The sequence below is a fragment of the Columba livia genome, chromosome 4 (assembly GCF_036013475.1).
Source record: "Columba livia isolate bColLiv1 breed racing homer chromosome 4, bColLiv1.pat.W.v2, whole genome shotgun sequence".
Lineage (NCBI taxonomy): Eukaryota > Metazoa > Chordata > Aves > Columbiformes > Columbidae > Columba > Columba livia.
In genome coordinates this window covers 41,601,488-41,619,225 of record NC_088605.1, presented here as the reverse complement: position 1 = coordinate 41,619,225, position 17,738 = coordinate 41,601,488, and the positions used below count along the sequence as shown (strand labels likewise).

At 36.3% G+C, this 17,738-nt stretch overlaps 1 protein-coding gene across 6 annotated transcripts in view; it reads left to right on the top strand.

Annotated features, from left to right (window-relative positions):
- TLL1 (tolloid like 1) overlaps positions 1-12,084 on the top strand; it is a 136,402-nt gene extending 124,318 nt beyond the window's left edge. For all 6 annotated transcript variants that reach the window (XM_065061388.1, XM_021287563.2, XM_065061387.1 and 3 more), the window contains 3 exons: positions 2,875-3,088; positions 8,184-8,434; positions 10,080-12,084. In XM_065061388.1, the coding sequence (XP_064917460.1) occupies positions 2,875-3,088; positions 8,184-8,434; positions 10,080-10,214 (600 nt within the window). In that variant the 3' untranslated portion in view covers positions 10,215-12,084. The remainder of the gene's footprint in view (positions 1-2,874; positions 3,089-8,183; positions 8,435-10,079) is intronic.
- The last annotated feature ends 5,654 nt before the right edge of the window (positions 12,085-17,738 follow it).

Sequence of the window (17,738 nt, the reverse complement as noted above, 5' to 3'; positions counted from 1 at the left end):
GTGTCTTTGAAGTCTGTCTAGGACAGCAAGATGCCATATTAATAATATTAATATCATGCCTCCACTACGGATAAATATTTTTTCTTGCACTTTCACACCATATTTAAGTTTTCTCCTCACATTTTACTTAGTCAAATTGAAGAAGGAGAGAAATTATTTGTTCATGGTAACAAACCACATGAATTGTGAGACTGTGCTTAATTTTTTGAGAAGGGTGTGTGTACTGAAATTAAACTTTTGTTGCGATTGCTCTCGCTCTGATGATCATCGAAAAGTCTCTTCCTGAAAAGGCTAAAACTGAGCATTTGTTGTATTTGGGAAGGCTATGAAAAAATGTAATGTGTAGATAAAGATTGCTTTGAAAACATATGTAACAGAGAGAGCAATTTTCATAAGCTAATCAGCCAGCTGTTTAGAAGAGACAGACTCAAGTGTCCCATTCAGGCAGCTACCCATAAGTACCACCAGCGTATCTACTCAGTTGAGTGCTATAGATAGAAAGGGCTGGATGCTCAGAAGCTATATGTAATGTTTCTGAATACCATTCCTGCTAATGAGACAATCAGAATGGGGGCTGTAGTTATGGTGGGGTAGACATTCAAAAGTATTTGTCCCAGGAAGGTGGAGTGTGATTTAATTATATTACCAACTTTGTGAAATCATCTGCGAACGCTGTTGGCAGCATCTATTCAGTTATGTCCAACTCTAAGAAAAGTTTCTGTGAGTTCTCCTCTTTCAAGTCCATTCTTAGTCCACTGCTGGGAACGGAAAGCTTTTAAAAAAATTGAGATCATCTCTGTGTCCTTTGAAATATCAGGCATTTTGAGCTTATGAAAGACTTAAGATCTGCTTTTCCTTTAAAAAACCAAATTTATTTGATTCTCTTTGTAATTGACAGAATCAATTGCTAGAATCACAACAGATTTAAAACTTTTTTCTGTTCTTCTTTGTGGGACCAAATATAACATGTACTGTCCTCCTGCAGGCTTAGGAATCCAAGTGATAATTCAAATATTAAAAATAATAGGTGTGTCTTTCACTTCATGGTGTGAAGTGCTTCCTAGAGAGTGAATTTTTTGAACTGATGAGAGTGAACAAAATGGATATCATTTTCCTCTAAAAGAAAAAGAAGTTCTGCAGGCTGCTCTTGGATCACATCTAGTGCTCCCACTGATTTCAAGTTGGCTTGATTGAATTCTATATTTAACTAACTCTCTGACAGTTAGTCTGTCAGCTTTCTGTTTTGGTTTTTTTAATCCTTCTGATTTTATTTGGATATAAATGACAACACGTACTTGGCATCATAAAAGTAGGATGGCTGACTACAATTAAGAGCAGCAGGAGGGGCTGCTGCACAGCTGTTTTCACTGCCTCTGCAGTTCCAATCCCTTATTTTAAAACCCCCTAACTTTCCAGTGAAATGAACCTACATCCACAGCATCATGCAACTCTTCACTTCTTGCAAAACAGAAGTGTTATTCTGAATATTCTAGTTCTTTGGGCAAAAGACTTTGTGTCAGCTCTTTATATTTCCTTTAGATCAGCTGTTTATATAAATTACCATTGCATTTCACACTGACTGGGTTTCACAAGGGATTCAGCAGGTCAGATTTGCTTTTGTGTACCAGATAGAATACATAATTGACACATATGTATATTGCCTTCTCAGTGTTGACATGAGAATAAATTACTGGATATTAAGCTTTAGGTTTCTTGATGAAATTTATCCCTGGTCAAAAAGTCTTATGAGAAGTCTCTTAGATGTTCCCTTGAAATAGATTTGTTGATACCTGTCCAGTCTTGGAAGACACTATTGTGTCTCTATTTGTCTGTATTTGTAAAGCAGGTATTCGTTGTATATGTTTAAACAGTTTCTGTAGTGTATGGCATACACTTTTCAGAAATGCCTTTGGTTGGACACGGAATTTGAGAAATCTTAATTCCAGAAGTTTTTAATAGTAAGTTGGCCAGGCTCTGATCCAAAGGACTTGCAATTTACAATTTTTAATAGGCCTGAATTTGTCCTTGCAAGCCACCATAAGCAAGGAGAGAGACTGAGAATCCCTAGGATCTCAGAAACTATGATAAATGTTTCAAAGTATAGAAGAAACATCACAGGTTTGAAATGATGTAAAGTTTGTGAGCCCCAGTTTGTGTTCAAACTATACCAGCAATTTGAATTTTCATGGGAGAGCTGAGGACAACAAAAGAGTGAAGTTTTGTAATAAATAATCAGCATAATATTGTTATTTTTCACAATGATTTCACTAGCAAAAATGTGATCATAGCATGAAGGGTACAGCCTGAAATATTGTTAGTATTGTAATAATCAAAAATAGATCTCTAGATATTAAGTAGAAAATATAGCCTTCATGCATAGCCATTCATGTGAAAAGGTTATTATCAAAGGCTTTAGTTGCGGTGTAAGTTTGGAAGAACAAGAGGGGGGTGCATTATGTTTTGCAGATGTTTCAATCAGTCCTCAGCTACCTGAGGAACCAGTAGTTACTGGCTTTTTGCTGTTTTGATGTTCTGTGAAATTTGAAATAATCCTACAAACAGTACAAATGCAAAAGAAAAATGGCTGTATTCTAGATTTAATATTCTCTTATGGATATTTGTTGGCTATAAATATTCTAGTCCCTTTCTATATGAAGGGGAATCTTAAAGTCTGCTGTCTAAATTGTTATTCCACTTTCTCAAAACCAGTATGTCATTCAAAGCTATGGGCTTGTAGGGGCAGTAATGTTAAATCTGTCAGTTTAACTACATGTACTATGTATTCTGAAATACACTAACAGTACATATGTACCATAGAAGTACAGTAAGCACAGTACTACATTGAGTCATTTTGCCTTCTTTTTTTCCCCTCAGACCTTCAATGAATTTGAGATAGAACAACATCAAGAATGTGCTTATGACCACTTGGAAGTATTTGATGGTGAAAGTGAAAAATCACCGATTCTGGGACGCTTATGTGGCAATAAGATACCAGATCCTCTTATTGCTACTGGAAACAAAATGTTTCTCCGCTTTATTTCTGATGCATCAGTTCAAAGAAAAGGCTTCCAAGCAATGCACTCTACAGGTCAGAAAAATCAAGGATGTGCTTTACTAATAATTTCTCCCTTGTTCTTTAGTGGAAGATTCTTTTGTAAGAATGGGATGAGCTAACAGATTAGACTATGTTACAACTAAACCTAATGAAACCTTAAGAACAGTAGGAAAAGCCTGAGATTGCAGAAAGTATTTTCTAATATTTTAGATTCTCCTCTCCTCTCTCCCTCATAGGTAAGCAATTAAAAGACTTTGAAAGAAAATCTGATAAAAAGAAGATATTGGCATAGACAATCAAAGAGATATTAGCATTCATTCCACTAGTTTGCAAAGCATTCAATAGCTTTTCATTGTATTCGTAATGGCAATGCTTCACTGGGGCATGTGATACACTTCCATTACTTTCCTGTTCTAACCTAAACAAAAGCCTGGCTTTTGTGTAAACAGCTATTACTTTCCTGTAGAGCTAAAAAGTAAAGACAAGCCAAAGAAGAATAAGAAAAAAACAATGTTGAAGAGTTTCTTAGGACATTAAGAATATAATCTCCTTCATATTTACCATTTAATTTTGTTCTTTGGCAGAAAGCACTGAAATTACAAATAGTGTTTTGCAATTGCATTGTTAGATTTCTTGAGCCATTTTGGTAGCGTGTGCATTATTTCCCCGATGTTACTTGGCTTACAGTGGCCCCTAGTGCCGAATCTCTAAATTTCCAGTGCCTGCTGTAGGACGAGGGGGTTTTGAGTGGGTGTTTTTGTTTGTTTTCTTCTTAAGCCATTATATCTCTACTCTTCAGATTTCATTCTGTATTTGGCAATAAATATTAATGCAAAAATATTCATAAATATCTGTTCTAGTAGATAAGTTTTACTGAGAAGTAACAGTTATTAATAGAAGATAGTAAAGGTGATTATTCACTGTTAACATCATGTGACATTAGCCAGAGTATTCATTAAGTTGATGAACAAACAAATCCTCATATATCAGTGTTAGCATTTTCTCTTTTTTTCCCCTTCTGCTTTGTTAAGAAAGATTCTAAAACTGTGTTAATTTAATTTCCCTTTCAGAAAACAACAGCAGGCAACAGTATTTGAACTATTCACTCTTTATGATCTGGGCCTGGAAAATGAAAATTTAGCTACCTGTTATTAAATTTGTTTTTCTTGTGGAAAATCCTATTTTTACAAGCATGCTATTGTTTGCCTTCCCCACCACAGTAAGCCCTTCCCTTAGATGGAAAATTAGATAACAACAGTAACAATTACTCATTTTTAAATTTCCTTGGGGTAAATAGTTAAAGGTCAGAACTCTTGTTAGAAACAAGTGTTGTAAAACTACCATCTCATTTATTCTTCTCACTTTCAATTTGCAGAATTGGAGCAGTCACTATGTGATGGAAGTTCAAATGTGTATTCCCTAACTTTTAAAGATCACTAATTATGTTATGACTTATTGGATTTATCTGCTGGGTTTTACGTGCCTTAATTGTAAAAACTTTCTTTGCATGCATAACAGTGCTTTTCTGAGAAAATCTGAAGAACAAAATCTGCCCAGTTTTTGAGAATGTTGTAGAAATTATGAAGTTTGCCTTCATAAGAGAGGACATTTACTTCTGCTAACTGCTGTTGCACAAACTTCCCACTAAGTTGACCAGCGCATCACCAGCATGTGCTTTGAGGTAGTGTTGGGATGAGAGACAGCTCAGATCTTGCAGCCTTTTGTAGCACTCTTGAGCCAAACACAGATGCCCCATGGGAATTTTAGCTTTGCGCTTTGAACACATGTAAATGAATAGATATCTAACAAGTGTATAGACAGTGGATTGTATTTCCCTATTTCACTTTTTCAAGCAAATAATAATTGACGGTGTGCAACAGAAGCAGGCAATGTTGCGCTCAGTCCTGCATAGCTGTGCAGACAGGCAGAGAGAGCTGAGAAAGCTACTCCCTTTGCTTATGCCCTGTTGACAGAATTCACTCAGGAGAAGGAAGGATTTGTGTAATATAGCAGCAGTGAAAGAATAACTGTGTGCTATGCACAAAGGTGTCTATTCTACTGTATTCCCGGCATATTCATGATTTAATGGCCTCTTATTCTATTAGATTCTGATGATGATATTGGTTTCCCTTCTGTGACACTTTTTGGCTTGAAATACTTTCCGAATTCCAAATTTCCTTTGAATATTTCAGAAAACAGAATAAAACTGTGGCATCAGAGGCAGTAAACTTCCAAAAAAATAGATTGGACACAATCTGTTGCTCTGGGTGGATCAAAACTTAAAAAATGCTGGTTTTAAAGTGGAACACAGTTTTGGAAAGAGATCCTGTTATATTTTCCCCTCTCGAAAAAGGCATAACCCATCCAGAAGGAATTTATAAAAATGCTTCTGATAGAACCTTAAACATCACTGTTCATGGAGTGATTTGGTTGCCCTAACACAGGCACCCAGTTCCCTTCTGGAGGGCCTCATTTACGGCACCTGGCCTCCACCCACTGCTGCAGGAGATTGCAGGTCTGTTGAATGCTGCAGGTCCAGTTCCGATCTGCCAGCCCTGGGAGGATGTCTCTGACGAATTTGGACATATCAGATATCACTCAGTTTAAGATTCTGTGTTACTTTCAAAATGACTGTAATAATTCAGTACGGCAATGCTGAATCAAATTTATAATCTTGTTTTACTAGTTCCCGTACTGTGCATTTAGACTTTTGCCATCTGTCCAGCTTGTTGAACAATCAAGAGGCTTCTGCTTGGTTTGCTTGTACCCACAGCAGAGCAGATGTAGCTGCTCAAGGGAAAGTGTGATGGGTGGTACAGCTAGGTTAGTTCTGGTATCAAGCCTCCGCAAGCGGTGCTGCGTGGCACTGCTCTGGTCTGTGCAGACCCATCACAGCCTGTCCCACATATCCTAATGCAGCACTGTATCATGCAGGCTGCATGTAGACTTTTGAAACTACAACTTAGTCCTTAAGAAATTGAAAATTTGACTTGTAATTTGTAAAAATGAGACTTTATACTAAAACATAAGGCTGTGATGTATGGGAGAAGGGCAGGGGAAAGGGAATTGCCATTTTCTGTGTTGTTAGTATGGCTATAACTCTCCTTTTAAGCTCCTGTCCACTGTAGCAAGCAGAGAAAAAAAATGCAGACAGTTCGCTAAACATTTTCTCCTTGCCAGCTGTTCTGTGTCTGAAGCAGGGACATGTTGGCAACAGTCCACTCAAAGAAGGAAGTAAATGAAATGAAGAATAGGAAAAACAAAACAATACAAAACAAAAACACAAAGGAAAATAAATCAGTATATTAGAATACCCGTGAGAAATAATTGTTTGACCTGCCTTATTTGACAAATTTTCTTTATCATGTGCATATTCCTGCTCCGGCAGGGGAATTGGACTAGATGATCTTTTGAGGTCCCTTCCAATCCCTAACATTCTGTGATTCTGTGATCTATCTGTTCTTTGAAAGCAAGAAAGTTTTGAAACTTCAGATTGAACAACAGATCATGCATAATGGATTACTCTACTTACATAATTTGCGTTTCCTGTTTTGATTCCTTCATTTCCTTATTAAGGAAAAAAACACATGTTTTTTAAAACCAAGGATTTGCTCATTACTATCTTCAATTCCCAGCTGAAATGTGACTCTTCACAATATAACCTTGCAGTTGTTCATGTTCAGTGTGGGTGGAGTCCATGACAATGAAGTAAAATTAAAATATCCGTTCACTGAATCTTAGAAATGTTCGAGTCTTGCGATTTGTTTCAGGTTATTATAAAATGATCAATTTATAGTATCTACATTTGATGAAAATGCAGATAGATTTATCTGATAATTTATAAAAATTGTATGTACACTTTTGAGTCCCAGGTTTTGGTTCAAGCTCTTTTGCACTTGGTGCTTTTATGGGTGCTATAAGGGGTGGTTTGTTTCTAATGAGAAAACAAAATTAACTATGCTGTTTTCATTGAAATCTTTGTTCCTGTAAAGTAAAAAAGCCTCCACCCATCTCCTTGACACATAACAGACAATGCATTTTTTTCTTTTAAGTACAGTTTTCTATTTTTTGTTGGTTGCATTGTAATAGCACTTTTAATTGGCAAATGCTTAACATCTCTATATTTAAGTTACTGTAGAAGCTATATTCAGTGGCTGTTTAGGATGTAATACTAGTTTTAATTATAGCTGCTGAAAATATTTAGGAAGGGTAAAGTAGTAGCTACTGTGTATATGTATATATATAAATTATTTTCAGTGCATTTCCAGCAATTTGTGTTCTCCACAAAGTGGCTAAAGAACAGCTTATTCAACTATGCAGTGAAGTTAATTCATCTTAAATTATAAAATTTTGAGCAGTTATAAAAAAAGCTCTAAAGCACCACATACATTTTGCTACTGTGCACAAATAGTGATTTATACTGAAATAATGAGTTTGGAATAAGGCAGGGATCTCCTGCTCAGGACTTGCCTCAAGAGCAGGCTTTCAGCTACAGGACTTCCTCTGGAAGTAGCAGCTTTCTCCTGGCCACAGTCATTTGCAGAGGAAGACCTGATAACATCCATGAACTGTGCAGCAACAAGCCAGTGAGCTTGGCAATGTTGTTGAGTATAGGGCAGGATGTCCAAGCACCGCATGGTGGTTAAAGCTGGCACTCCTGTGAAACACAAGGCTTTTGCACTTGATTGCTGGCTACATGTGTACTAGAACTGATCCTCCCTTGCCAATTGCAAAGTGTGTTGTTAACCCACCTGGAAATGTTTTCACCACGAAATGTGGATACCCCAGTTACTGTACTTGCCTTGATGACCATAGGCACCTCTCAAGTGTCTGCACAAGAGACATTCCTTGTAGCTTTGGTGTTCCCTGTCTTCTTGTCTTTCACTTGAAAATTAGAAAATGTGATCAAGTCCCTGTAATTAGAAAATATAGTTTATATAAGAAAAACTCAGAATGATGAATCTGTATTCATACTGGGTAGTACTTCACTCTACACCTTGTTTGAGTGACCTGCTCGTGGCATAAAAATGCACTCAGCCTGAGTAAGGCCAGGCATCTCTGAAAACAAAATGCTAATTGACACTGACTGAATAATCTTCATCCTCTTTTTTTTCCTCCCTCCATTTAGAGTGTGGTGGTCGGCTGAAAGCTGAAACCAAGCCCAAAGATCTGTATTCACATGCTCAGTTTGGTGATAACAACTATCCGGTGCAGGCGGATTGTGACTGGCTCCTGGTGGCAGAGCGTGGCTATCGAGTCGAGATAATATTTCAGACTTTCGAGGTCGAGGAAGAGGCGGACTGTGGTTACGATTACGTGGAGCTCTTTGATGGCCATGATAAGACAGCTCTGAGACTTGGTCGATTTTGTGGATCTGGGGTAAGTAACCAGGTACAACAAATAGAATAAGAAAGACAGGGCAGAGGAAGGAAAAGGTCAAGAAGGGATGAAGTTCAGTTACTACACCTTGTAATGAAGAGTTTATTATCTGCCTCAGATTTTTTTTTTTTTTTCAATATAAATTGTCAGGCTTGTAGCACAAGTGTTCCCTGGAAATATTTTCAAAAATAAATATTCTTATCTAGTTTTTGACCAAACGGTTGTAATCTTATGTTAAGCTTTAGGTAGCTGACAGTGAAGTGTTTTATCAGCACCCAAAAAAATAGTTAGCAGATTTTTACCTTACAGAGAGAGAAATGCATTGGTGTTGAAAATTATCATATTAAAATTCTTTCAATTTGAATGAAGAAGTCACATTTTACAGGGAGAGGAGCTCTTGAGAAGCATTTATAATATGCTCATCTATTAGTTAAATTCGATTTTAGGAAAAAAAGTGCTCTTAAATTGTGTGATCAATATGGGTCTTAAGAAAACCGTATACAACTCTGACATATTGCAACTGTGAGGCATGGAGAAAACTATCCAGGAGACATTCTGAAAAGGATGTATTCTATTTCTCCTGTTAGACTTGCATTGTGCTGCTGGCGACCTGCCTTGTGAAAGCTGGTGAAATGATTCCACAAGTCCTCATAAATTCTTCCTATGTGTGCAAGTGGAAGCACACTTACTTTCGTGCATACATCTTTGCCTAGAAAAGATGTTTGAAAGCCTCTGCATGAGATGTTAGGATCTTTTAATTAACCATGTGACACTTTTTTGATTCAGCCACAGTGCTGGATCAAATGTCTCAGTTGTTCAGATAACTTACCTGTAAGATGGCTTAAATGCTTTTAGGGCATTTTTGAACACTTAACATTGCAGGAAAGGTGTTATCACTAAACTATAGAGAAATGCTACAAATGAGCCCAGCATTTACCAATTTACACAAAACTACTTTTCTTTGCAAGTTGATGGGAGAATGGCCCAACCTTAGCTGGATATTTTTTTTTTTTTTTTTTTTCTGGGGGTGGGGGTGTTGCTGTGTTTTATTGTTTTGTTTTGGTTCTGGTAAAATATACATGAATGGCTTCAGTCACTTGTATGACTCCAGCAGAACTATAGAAGGCATCTGGGATGAACAAAAGAACTAGGAGCTTTGTTTTCTTTGTCTCATAAGAAAAGATTACAGAGATGCTCTGTACTAATTGCAGAAGTTAAATCAAATTCAGATAGTATGATGCCACGTTGATTTATATTGTGTGAAAATATGCCTTTCAGGCCCAGACCTCAAGACTGAAAGCATGCACATTAATAAAAAGCAAAAAGTTATAACAGATAATTTAGAAACTTCTGCCAGCAGATAAAAATTCAAACGTCATGATTTAAACTGACTTCCAGCTTTAATGTGTTTAGATTGTCATCTCCTCACTCTGCCTCAAAAATTCCTAGCCTATAATTGAGAGCTGAATGAGATACAAGTATTCTGTCTGATGATGTCAGATGGCACCATGTGAGACCCAGTGGAACGACATGACAAGGCATAACAGGAAAAGAGAAAAATCCATACCAAAAAAAAAACCTATGAATGAAGGGAATAAACACACAGAGTGGACAGATAATTTATTTGTTTATTCATTTCTTTTAGCCACCAGAAGAAATTTATTCAGCAGGGGAAGCTCTCTTACTTCACTTTCACACCGATGATACAATCAACAAGAAAGGATTTCATATACGATACAGAAGTATAAAATATCCAGATAGTGTGCACACCAAAAAATAACACAAGAACCTCTATGGCAGAAAAGGAGAGTGAGAAAGAAAGAACGCACAGTGGAAAGGAAGGAAGACGTGTCTTTTTTTTTTTAAACTGAAGTTATTAGCACAAATGTTTTGTATGAATTCAGTTGAAATGAAGACTTATAAGAGCAGAGACTGAAATAAAATGAAAAAAAATCACCTATCCCAGTGGAATAGTCAAGATGATGATGTGCAGGCTCCACACTTGGCTATCTGTGCAACGCTTGTGAAAAGACTTTGCGTGCAGGGAGAATATAGTAGCTTTTCTTAATGGTTTGACATTTGTCATAGATGCGTGCAGATTCAATCAGTTGGATTCAGGGGAAGTGACCCTGCAGACCCTTCTTCCTCTGACAATTGTATGGTGTTCAGGAGGAAAAAAAAGCTCTTTCAGGTCACACACTCAAAATACTGTCCTTATATCTAGTTGCTTTGACTTTGTATTCTGTATACAGTGTGTACAAGGACTTGGAAGATATGAAATCGGAAGGTCTTCCTGCATTGTTCTGTATTTTTTACCAATTAGTCTGTCAGGTTATCAGTGTTTTCAAACTGGAAAATCCTACTTCTGAAACATAACTGATCTTTAGAGTATTTTGTTCTACTAATGACTGAGAAGTCTGAACTGTTATATTGGTCATCACTAGTTGACCAGTTACTAGTTGACTGAATTTGAACAGAGTAAGCGTCTAAAAATGTTTGGTTTACTGGTTAAGTAAGCTATCTCTGATGATGTGCTCTTATTTTGCACTGAACATAGAAAGAGACTGAGGTGAAAATGTGTCCTGAATCAAAATCTGTATTCATGAGAAACAGAAATAGTCAAGGATCACCTGAAACTCCTCCAACTGACTTTGTTTTCAGCAGTACCTTTGGAACAACTACTAAGCTTTGGACCCTTTAATGAATGAGCTAGTTGTCTGGCCTAGCTACTCAGAAATGAAGCTGCAGTAGTATCCAGGAAGGAGGTTTCACAGAGTGTTTTTTTGTCTGGAAGTTTGAGTATCTGTGATGGTGAGAAAAAAAACCAAAACAAAACAGACCCAGGATTTGTTTGTTATCAGAAGTGAATTCCTATGGTGCTATTCCATGAACATTAAAAACAAAAACAAACTAAGAAGTTTTAGACTTTTGAGCCAATAGCTTGCAAATCATGAATGTCTCACTACGCCTGGCTGCATCTGGAGAAGGAAGGCTTTACTGCTCCAAGGGAGAGTGGGTTGCAACGGCAGCACTAGTCCTGTGGAACAACTACTATTATTGCCTTAGAATCCTCGCACACAGTCAGACAGATCTTCCTGTAGATACTCCTCTAATTTGATATATAATTTGACGACTTGGACATCTTAGCATACGCTAACAAAAGGATCTTCAAGCAAAAGCCCCATCTGCAGAGTGAGATCATCTGCTGTAAATACAGTGACCTGCTTTTGATGTAGAGATATGTTACGTTTAGAACTGAGATATTCTATGTGCTTTAGGCCAAACATGGCTTTAGTCATAATGTATATGCATTATGTAAGTATTGTATGAATGAGTGCTCCAGAGGAGTGAGAGGTATTGTATGGATGGAAAATTAAATTGTTTCTTTATGTGCCAAGTTCTATCAGGACCCTGTTTGACTGTAGCAACTTTTCTTTAAAGGCTTCATAGACAGATAATGAGGACTTCTGGTTGGCAAGAATCAAGATTAAACAAAGTATTATGTTTCACTTAAAAGAAATATTATTTTGATATCCTTTGATGTAAGTTGCTACTCAGATTAGTTTAGTTTCTGTTACCTTACTATGAACATACATTGGCACTAATAAATCTGATCTTTTTTTTATAAAAATAAAAACCAAATGTCTGTATAGGTGTCTTTGGTTGTTTTAACAGCACTATTGCTGCTCGTATATTACCGTTTTCCTTTCCAGACAGTTTATGTGCACGAAGTTAAAAAACTGAGTAACTTCTGTGGTTTTGTAATGCTGCTCTGCTATTCTTTTGTTTCTTTTTGGTTTTTTTTGAGAGTGTTTGCACAAAAAGTTAACTGCAAATATTTTCCCCAAGGTCTTTTACTACAAAATTCAGGCAGAAATCTTCAGGCAGAAGTCTTCCATTTCTCTAAATTCACCTTTTTTTATTCCTCTCAGGGTTACTATGACAACAACAGGGTTAAGCCAAGATTATTATTTTTTGGAAGGGTTAGTTGTTGTTGTTGATTCCTGCAGGTCCCTGTATAAATCCTACTGTCCCATGTTAAATAGTGCAACTGGAATAGTCGAGGAAGTAGGTTAGACTGGACAAGCTGAGGGCAAAAATACCATACAGTGCATTTCCAAGACGCTGAGGAAGGTGATTCTTTGTGGTCATATCAAAGTTGTGCTTTTGAGCACAATGTGTCTGGGATTATTTCACATGGAATATGCAGAAGTTGGAAGAGAGTTGTTGTAACTTTGAATACAAAGTTTAATTTTATTTCTGGAATTGCTTATTCTCTTGTAGATCCCATATGCTTAAGAGTGGTGAAAATGAGGAAGGTGTTCCTAATGATTAAATGATTAATTTAATAATGATAATGATTAATTATGATAAATGGGACATATGGATCATATCTTTGCATTGGCCATGATCCTAGTCAATGCCTCATGGTGCTGTCAGATACTATTAAAAACATAGTTATTTGCAAATCCTATGAGGTTTCTCCTGACATAACAAATGTCACATATTCAGTGAATTCTGGACGTTTGCCTTGTAAGTAGCCTAACAATAAGAAAACCATGAAAAAACATGCTGATGAAATTGTGAAAAGCAATGTGGGTTACACCCAAAAAAACCTTGAAATGGAGAAATTTGTTCACAATGTATTGAGTGAAGATTTTTCCTGTTGAGTACTCAAAAAACTAAGACAAAAAATCCAATGGGCTGGAGATCCAGCTTTGAGATCTGGTTAAAATGCATTTACTGGCAACACTTCCAGCAAGGTGAAGATGATTCTGCTTCCTATGTGACATAAACTTTCTTGACTGTGGGTAAGTTGCTGGATTCAAATTGATTTTACTGTAACATGACATGAAATTTTCTTCTCAGATACATAAAGAGCTTCTGATGTGTGCTGAGTGTTATTCTTTAATGTTGTTAAATTCAGCATAAAATGTTAAGTTGATGGAATATGCTGTATCTGTGTGGCTGACTGGCTCTTGAAGAATTTAAGTCTTTAGCAGAGCAAATTCTGTGCTGAATACCATGCTCAGATAAGAAGGAAGGTATGTTTGTGAAACGCACTTCTTCCATCCTTAGAGAAAAAAAAGTATAAAAAACATCGATGAAAGTTAATTAAAATGTCTGCATTACATAAGAGCTGTGAAAGCACTATCTGAAGTGAATGAAGCAAGACAGGTGTACACACAGCAGATATTCTGTTCTTTCCTGGTACTTTGTTATAATCTGCAACATATTAATATTTGAGTAATCTTGCCTTACTCTGAGAGCCATGAAACAGCAAGTTGATCTCAGCATGGATGAGAGCCTGATCAGATCCTTAACATAGTATTGCAGTATTACTTTTTCATTTAAAGCAGATTGCTTTTGAACCACTGCAAAAAATTAGATTAGTTGGATGGAAGCTTTATCCACTTGGGGAATCAGTTTTGTAATTTTACTATGTTGCCAGGGGTGCAAGTGACATACCTAATTTGTTATGATGGAGGAAATGACTGTTGACCTCACAGGTTGTGTGTTGGGCTAACTCTAGCTGTGCGCTGCACCACCATAGAGTGTGGTCACTGCTGAGGCACACTGGAATCTTTCTTTTATAATTAAGTGGTTCTGTTCTGCCAAAATTTATAGATCTCAGAGTTTAGGGACCTGGTATGAGTATGTAATTTCAAGAAAGTATCCAGTCTTAAAATAGACCTGACCAGTAACCAGAGGAGAATTTTCCTTTGACTTCAGGTCTTAAATTGAGTCCAGATGAATAATAGGAGGAGATGGGTTTTATCACAGTAACATATGTGATCATACATGTTGGCACAACTTTATCTAAGTACTGGCTCTTATTTTATCATTGATTATTATGATTTGATTATTAATTGATCAGTCAAAAGAAAACCAGCAAGAACAAACTAAACACCTGGAAAAGGAAAATCTAAAGATACCACACATAAAACTACATTACAAAAAAAAAATACAGATGTAATCTCCAAATTCAACACCATTATAGTATTGCTTTCACTTACCTGAAGGAAGAGTTGGATGATTAAATACATTGGTTAGTGAATTTTTCAAGCAAAGAACTGAAGACAATGTAAGGAATTACTTCCTTTTGGTTCCTAATGATGCATATCTTGAGTAACTACCTGTTTGTGAGAGGGAGTCACCAGGCTATAGCTCTTACAGGTTTGTCTTTTTCTCCTCTAACACTCTCAAGTTTTGCTGCTCTAAGATGAATACTTGGGGCAACAGTTTATCTTATTCTTCATGATCTAATTCAAAATAATATATACCTACTTGATACAGTTGTTTAATGGACTCAGGATTAATGAAGCCTGATTAAAACAAAAAGAACAAAGGAAAATGCATTTTATTAGTAAATGTTCTCATTTCTCCTGAGTTCAAAGTTCAAAAATTCTGAGTTCAAAAAGGAAGCAAGTTGTTGCAGTTGCAAAAAAATATTTAGGGTATAGTGGTATTGAGTGAACAGGGAGAGGAAACATTAGGAAGGCTTGAGTCCCTCCATTTTGATTCCACCTCTGCAATTGTTTTCTCTCACATATTTTACTTGTAATCTGTCAGATCCCATCCTAATCCAAGATTAAGTGATATGACATGTAGTGATAAAGGTAAGATATTTTTTTTTTCCCTTCAGTGTAGAGGTTCTTCCAGTGTTGTTGGGACACCTGGAATGGATCACTGAGTCTGGATATATGTTAGTGTTTACCACGTGATAGTAACTTCTGAAATACAAGTAATACTAACAATCTTTAGGGGTGTGTAGTCTTTTAGGGAATGCTCAGTGACCTTTCGCTCCCTCCATGGTAATGCTGGAATTGATGCTTTCTAGGCACATGTCAGGTAAGTGGTCACACAATGAAATGTAATGAAGTTATGATGGAAAAAGAAAAGGACAATTTGGCTCAAACACAGCATGTGACTCCCACAGAGGAGACTGAAATTGTTTAGAGCATGTTACAAGAATATATGTAGGAGTAAAAGAATGAATTTGAACAACACAATATATAAGCTGAGTGTGAGGAGACCTTTGCAGTACTGGAGGTGGAATAGTTTCCCAGGGATGACAGTCCTGTCTCTCAAGCATGAGGAACTATATTGTACAGAGCATTGTCTAATGGAGCAGGAACAATACTCAAGGGTGCTTGTCAATTGTGAAACTCTGTGTTGAAATCTGTGCAAAACATTTGCTATCTGATCATTGAATGTAACAGAAATAACAATACACTTCTGTACTTAAAAGACCTGAAGTTAGTGAAGACAAAAGCACTTTTATTATAACAGATAGAAAACAATAATGACTCACATCTGCAACTTGGATATTTCTAGTGAAAATTCTACTGTAGAATCTTAATGTACAGCTGGTGCTGACAGTTATTGAGACACCTTTACTATGCTGATGTTCTAAAGATCTGCATGGCCAAAAGCTGATTTCTTTGAGACATCTTGGGATATTAATATGCTTGCCTTTTTAAATATTGTTGCTATCTCTTTGGATTATCAAAATAGAAATAATTTTCATCAGTAAAATCCTTAGACTTGGCTCTGCTATAGAGGAAGACCATACACAGGTGAGAATATTATCTATTGTTAATTAAAAATTCTCATTGTTATGGTGTCAGCAAAGGCTGTGATATAACAAAGATACTGAATAAAATATCTTTTGAATATTTCTAGATAATCACAATAGTAAGTCAATTTTTGACCTTTCAGTGTGAATCTTTCCCGAGATTCCTGCATCATTGACACAGTATTTTTTGAAAGGTGCAATTTAGAAAGACAAACTCTGAATTTTTGAGGTAAGTTTGACTTGTAGGAGTATAAAAATATTTTATTGTTAATCTGAGTTTAAAACTGTTTAAAGAATGGCTGTTCAGTTATATTGTTGAAAGGATTTTCTAAAAAAATTTAGGTTTTTTATTAACGCTATAAAGGAGGATCTTATCATTCAGGAAATTGAGTGCTAGATGAACTTAGTGTGTGGTAATGTACCATAATACAGATTAATGATGGAGGAGGGATGGAGGCAGCCAGGGAGGGGCAACTCTTAATGTTTTTTACAGGAAATCTGGCCCGTAAATTCTCTTTTGCAGAGGACATGTTTTTATTATGTTTATGTATAGGCCAAATTTTGCAGAGAATGTCTCACAAAACTTCCTCATCCTCTGAATTTGCCTGTGAAATACGCAGTTCAGCCTGATGAAATTTTTGAGTTGAATGATACAAATTAAATGCCATAAGGTATCAAAAATTTTTATTTAGGCACAATTCAAAACGTCCATTAAGAGTATGCTATTCTTCAATTTAACACAAAATTTTCCACAGCAGTTTTATCTTAAAAGAGATTTAAAAGTTATTTATGCCTTTCTCTTTTAACCATTTTATTTGTATTTTTACTGTACCGTTAAATTTAGATTTTGCTAATTTTACTGTCTATAAAATCTAGCACTTAGGTATTGCAAACTTTTCTAAACAATTAGTATTTCACATCTGAAGATTATTTTGATGCTAGCTTTAACTTAGTAAAACAGATGGCAAAGACTTCAAGGTATACATGATATCAGACATTAAACAAAATAGTTTCAAGCTGCAAGCCTTTATTGGGATCTCATGTTGTTTGAAAGTGAAGGTAAATTTCCATACTTATTTTTAGGGTTATCTTTAATTAAAATGAAGAATTTATGTGAGAAGTGCAAATAGAACTGAGGGAACGCTAGTTTCTTGGGTGCAGGGAGTAACGTTAAATATCGGATCTCCAAGGTATTTTCCAGGTAAGGTAGTTTTTGGTATGCAAAAATACCTGGAGGCAAGTTTTAGGAAACCTAGTGAAAATATTTATTTTAATTAGAAGAGCATTATGAATAAAAAACAGACTGACTTTGATTTTGTTGTATTTTAGGAGAAGTATTATTTGTGCTTTAAATAATTTTGTAAGGCAACTGCAATAGTTTCTCATTCCTAGTTCTGGCAAACCAGTACTAAAAAAGTCCTGGTATCATACTGTTATTGACAGAACTAAACACATTATTAGCAAAATTAATGTCATGGTAAGTGCAGAATGTTAAATATATAGGCAGATGTATCTGGAATATACATTATCATAGAATCATAGAATGTCCTGGATTGGAAGGGACCCACAAGGATCATCAAGTCCAGATCCTGTCCCTGCATATGACAGCCCCACAGTTCACACCATGTGTCTGAGGGTGTTGTCCAGTCTCTTCTTGAACACTGTCAGGCTTGGGGCCGTGACACCCCCCTGGGGAGCCTGTTCCAGTGCTTCACCACCCTCTGG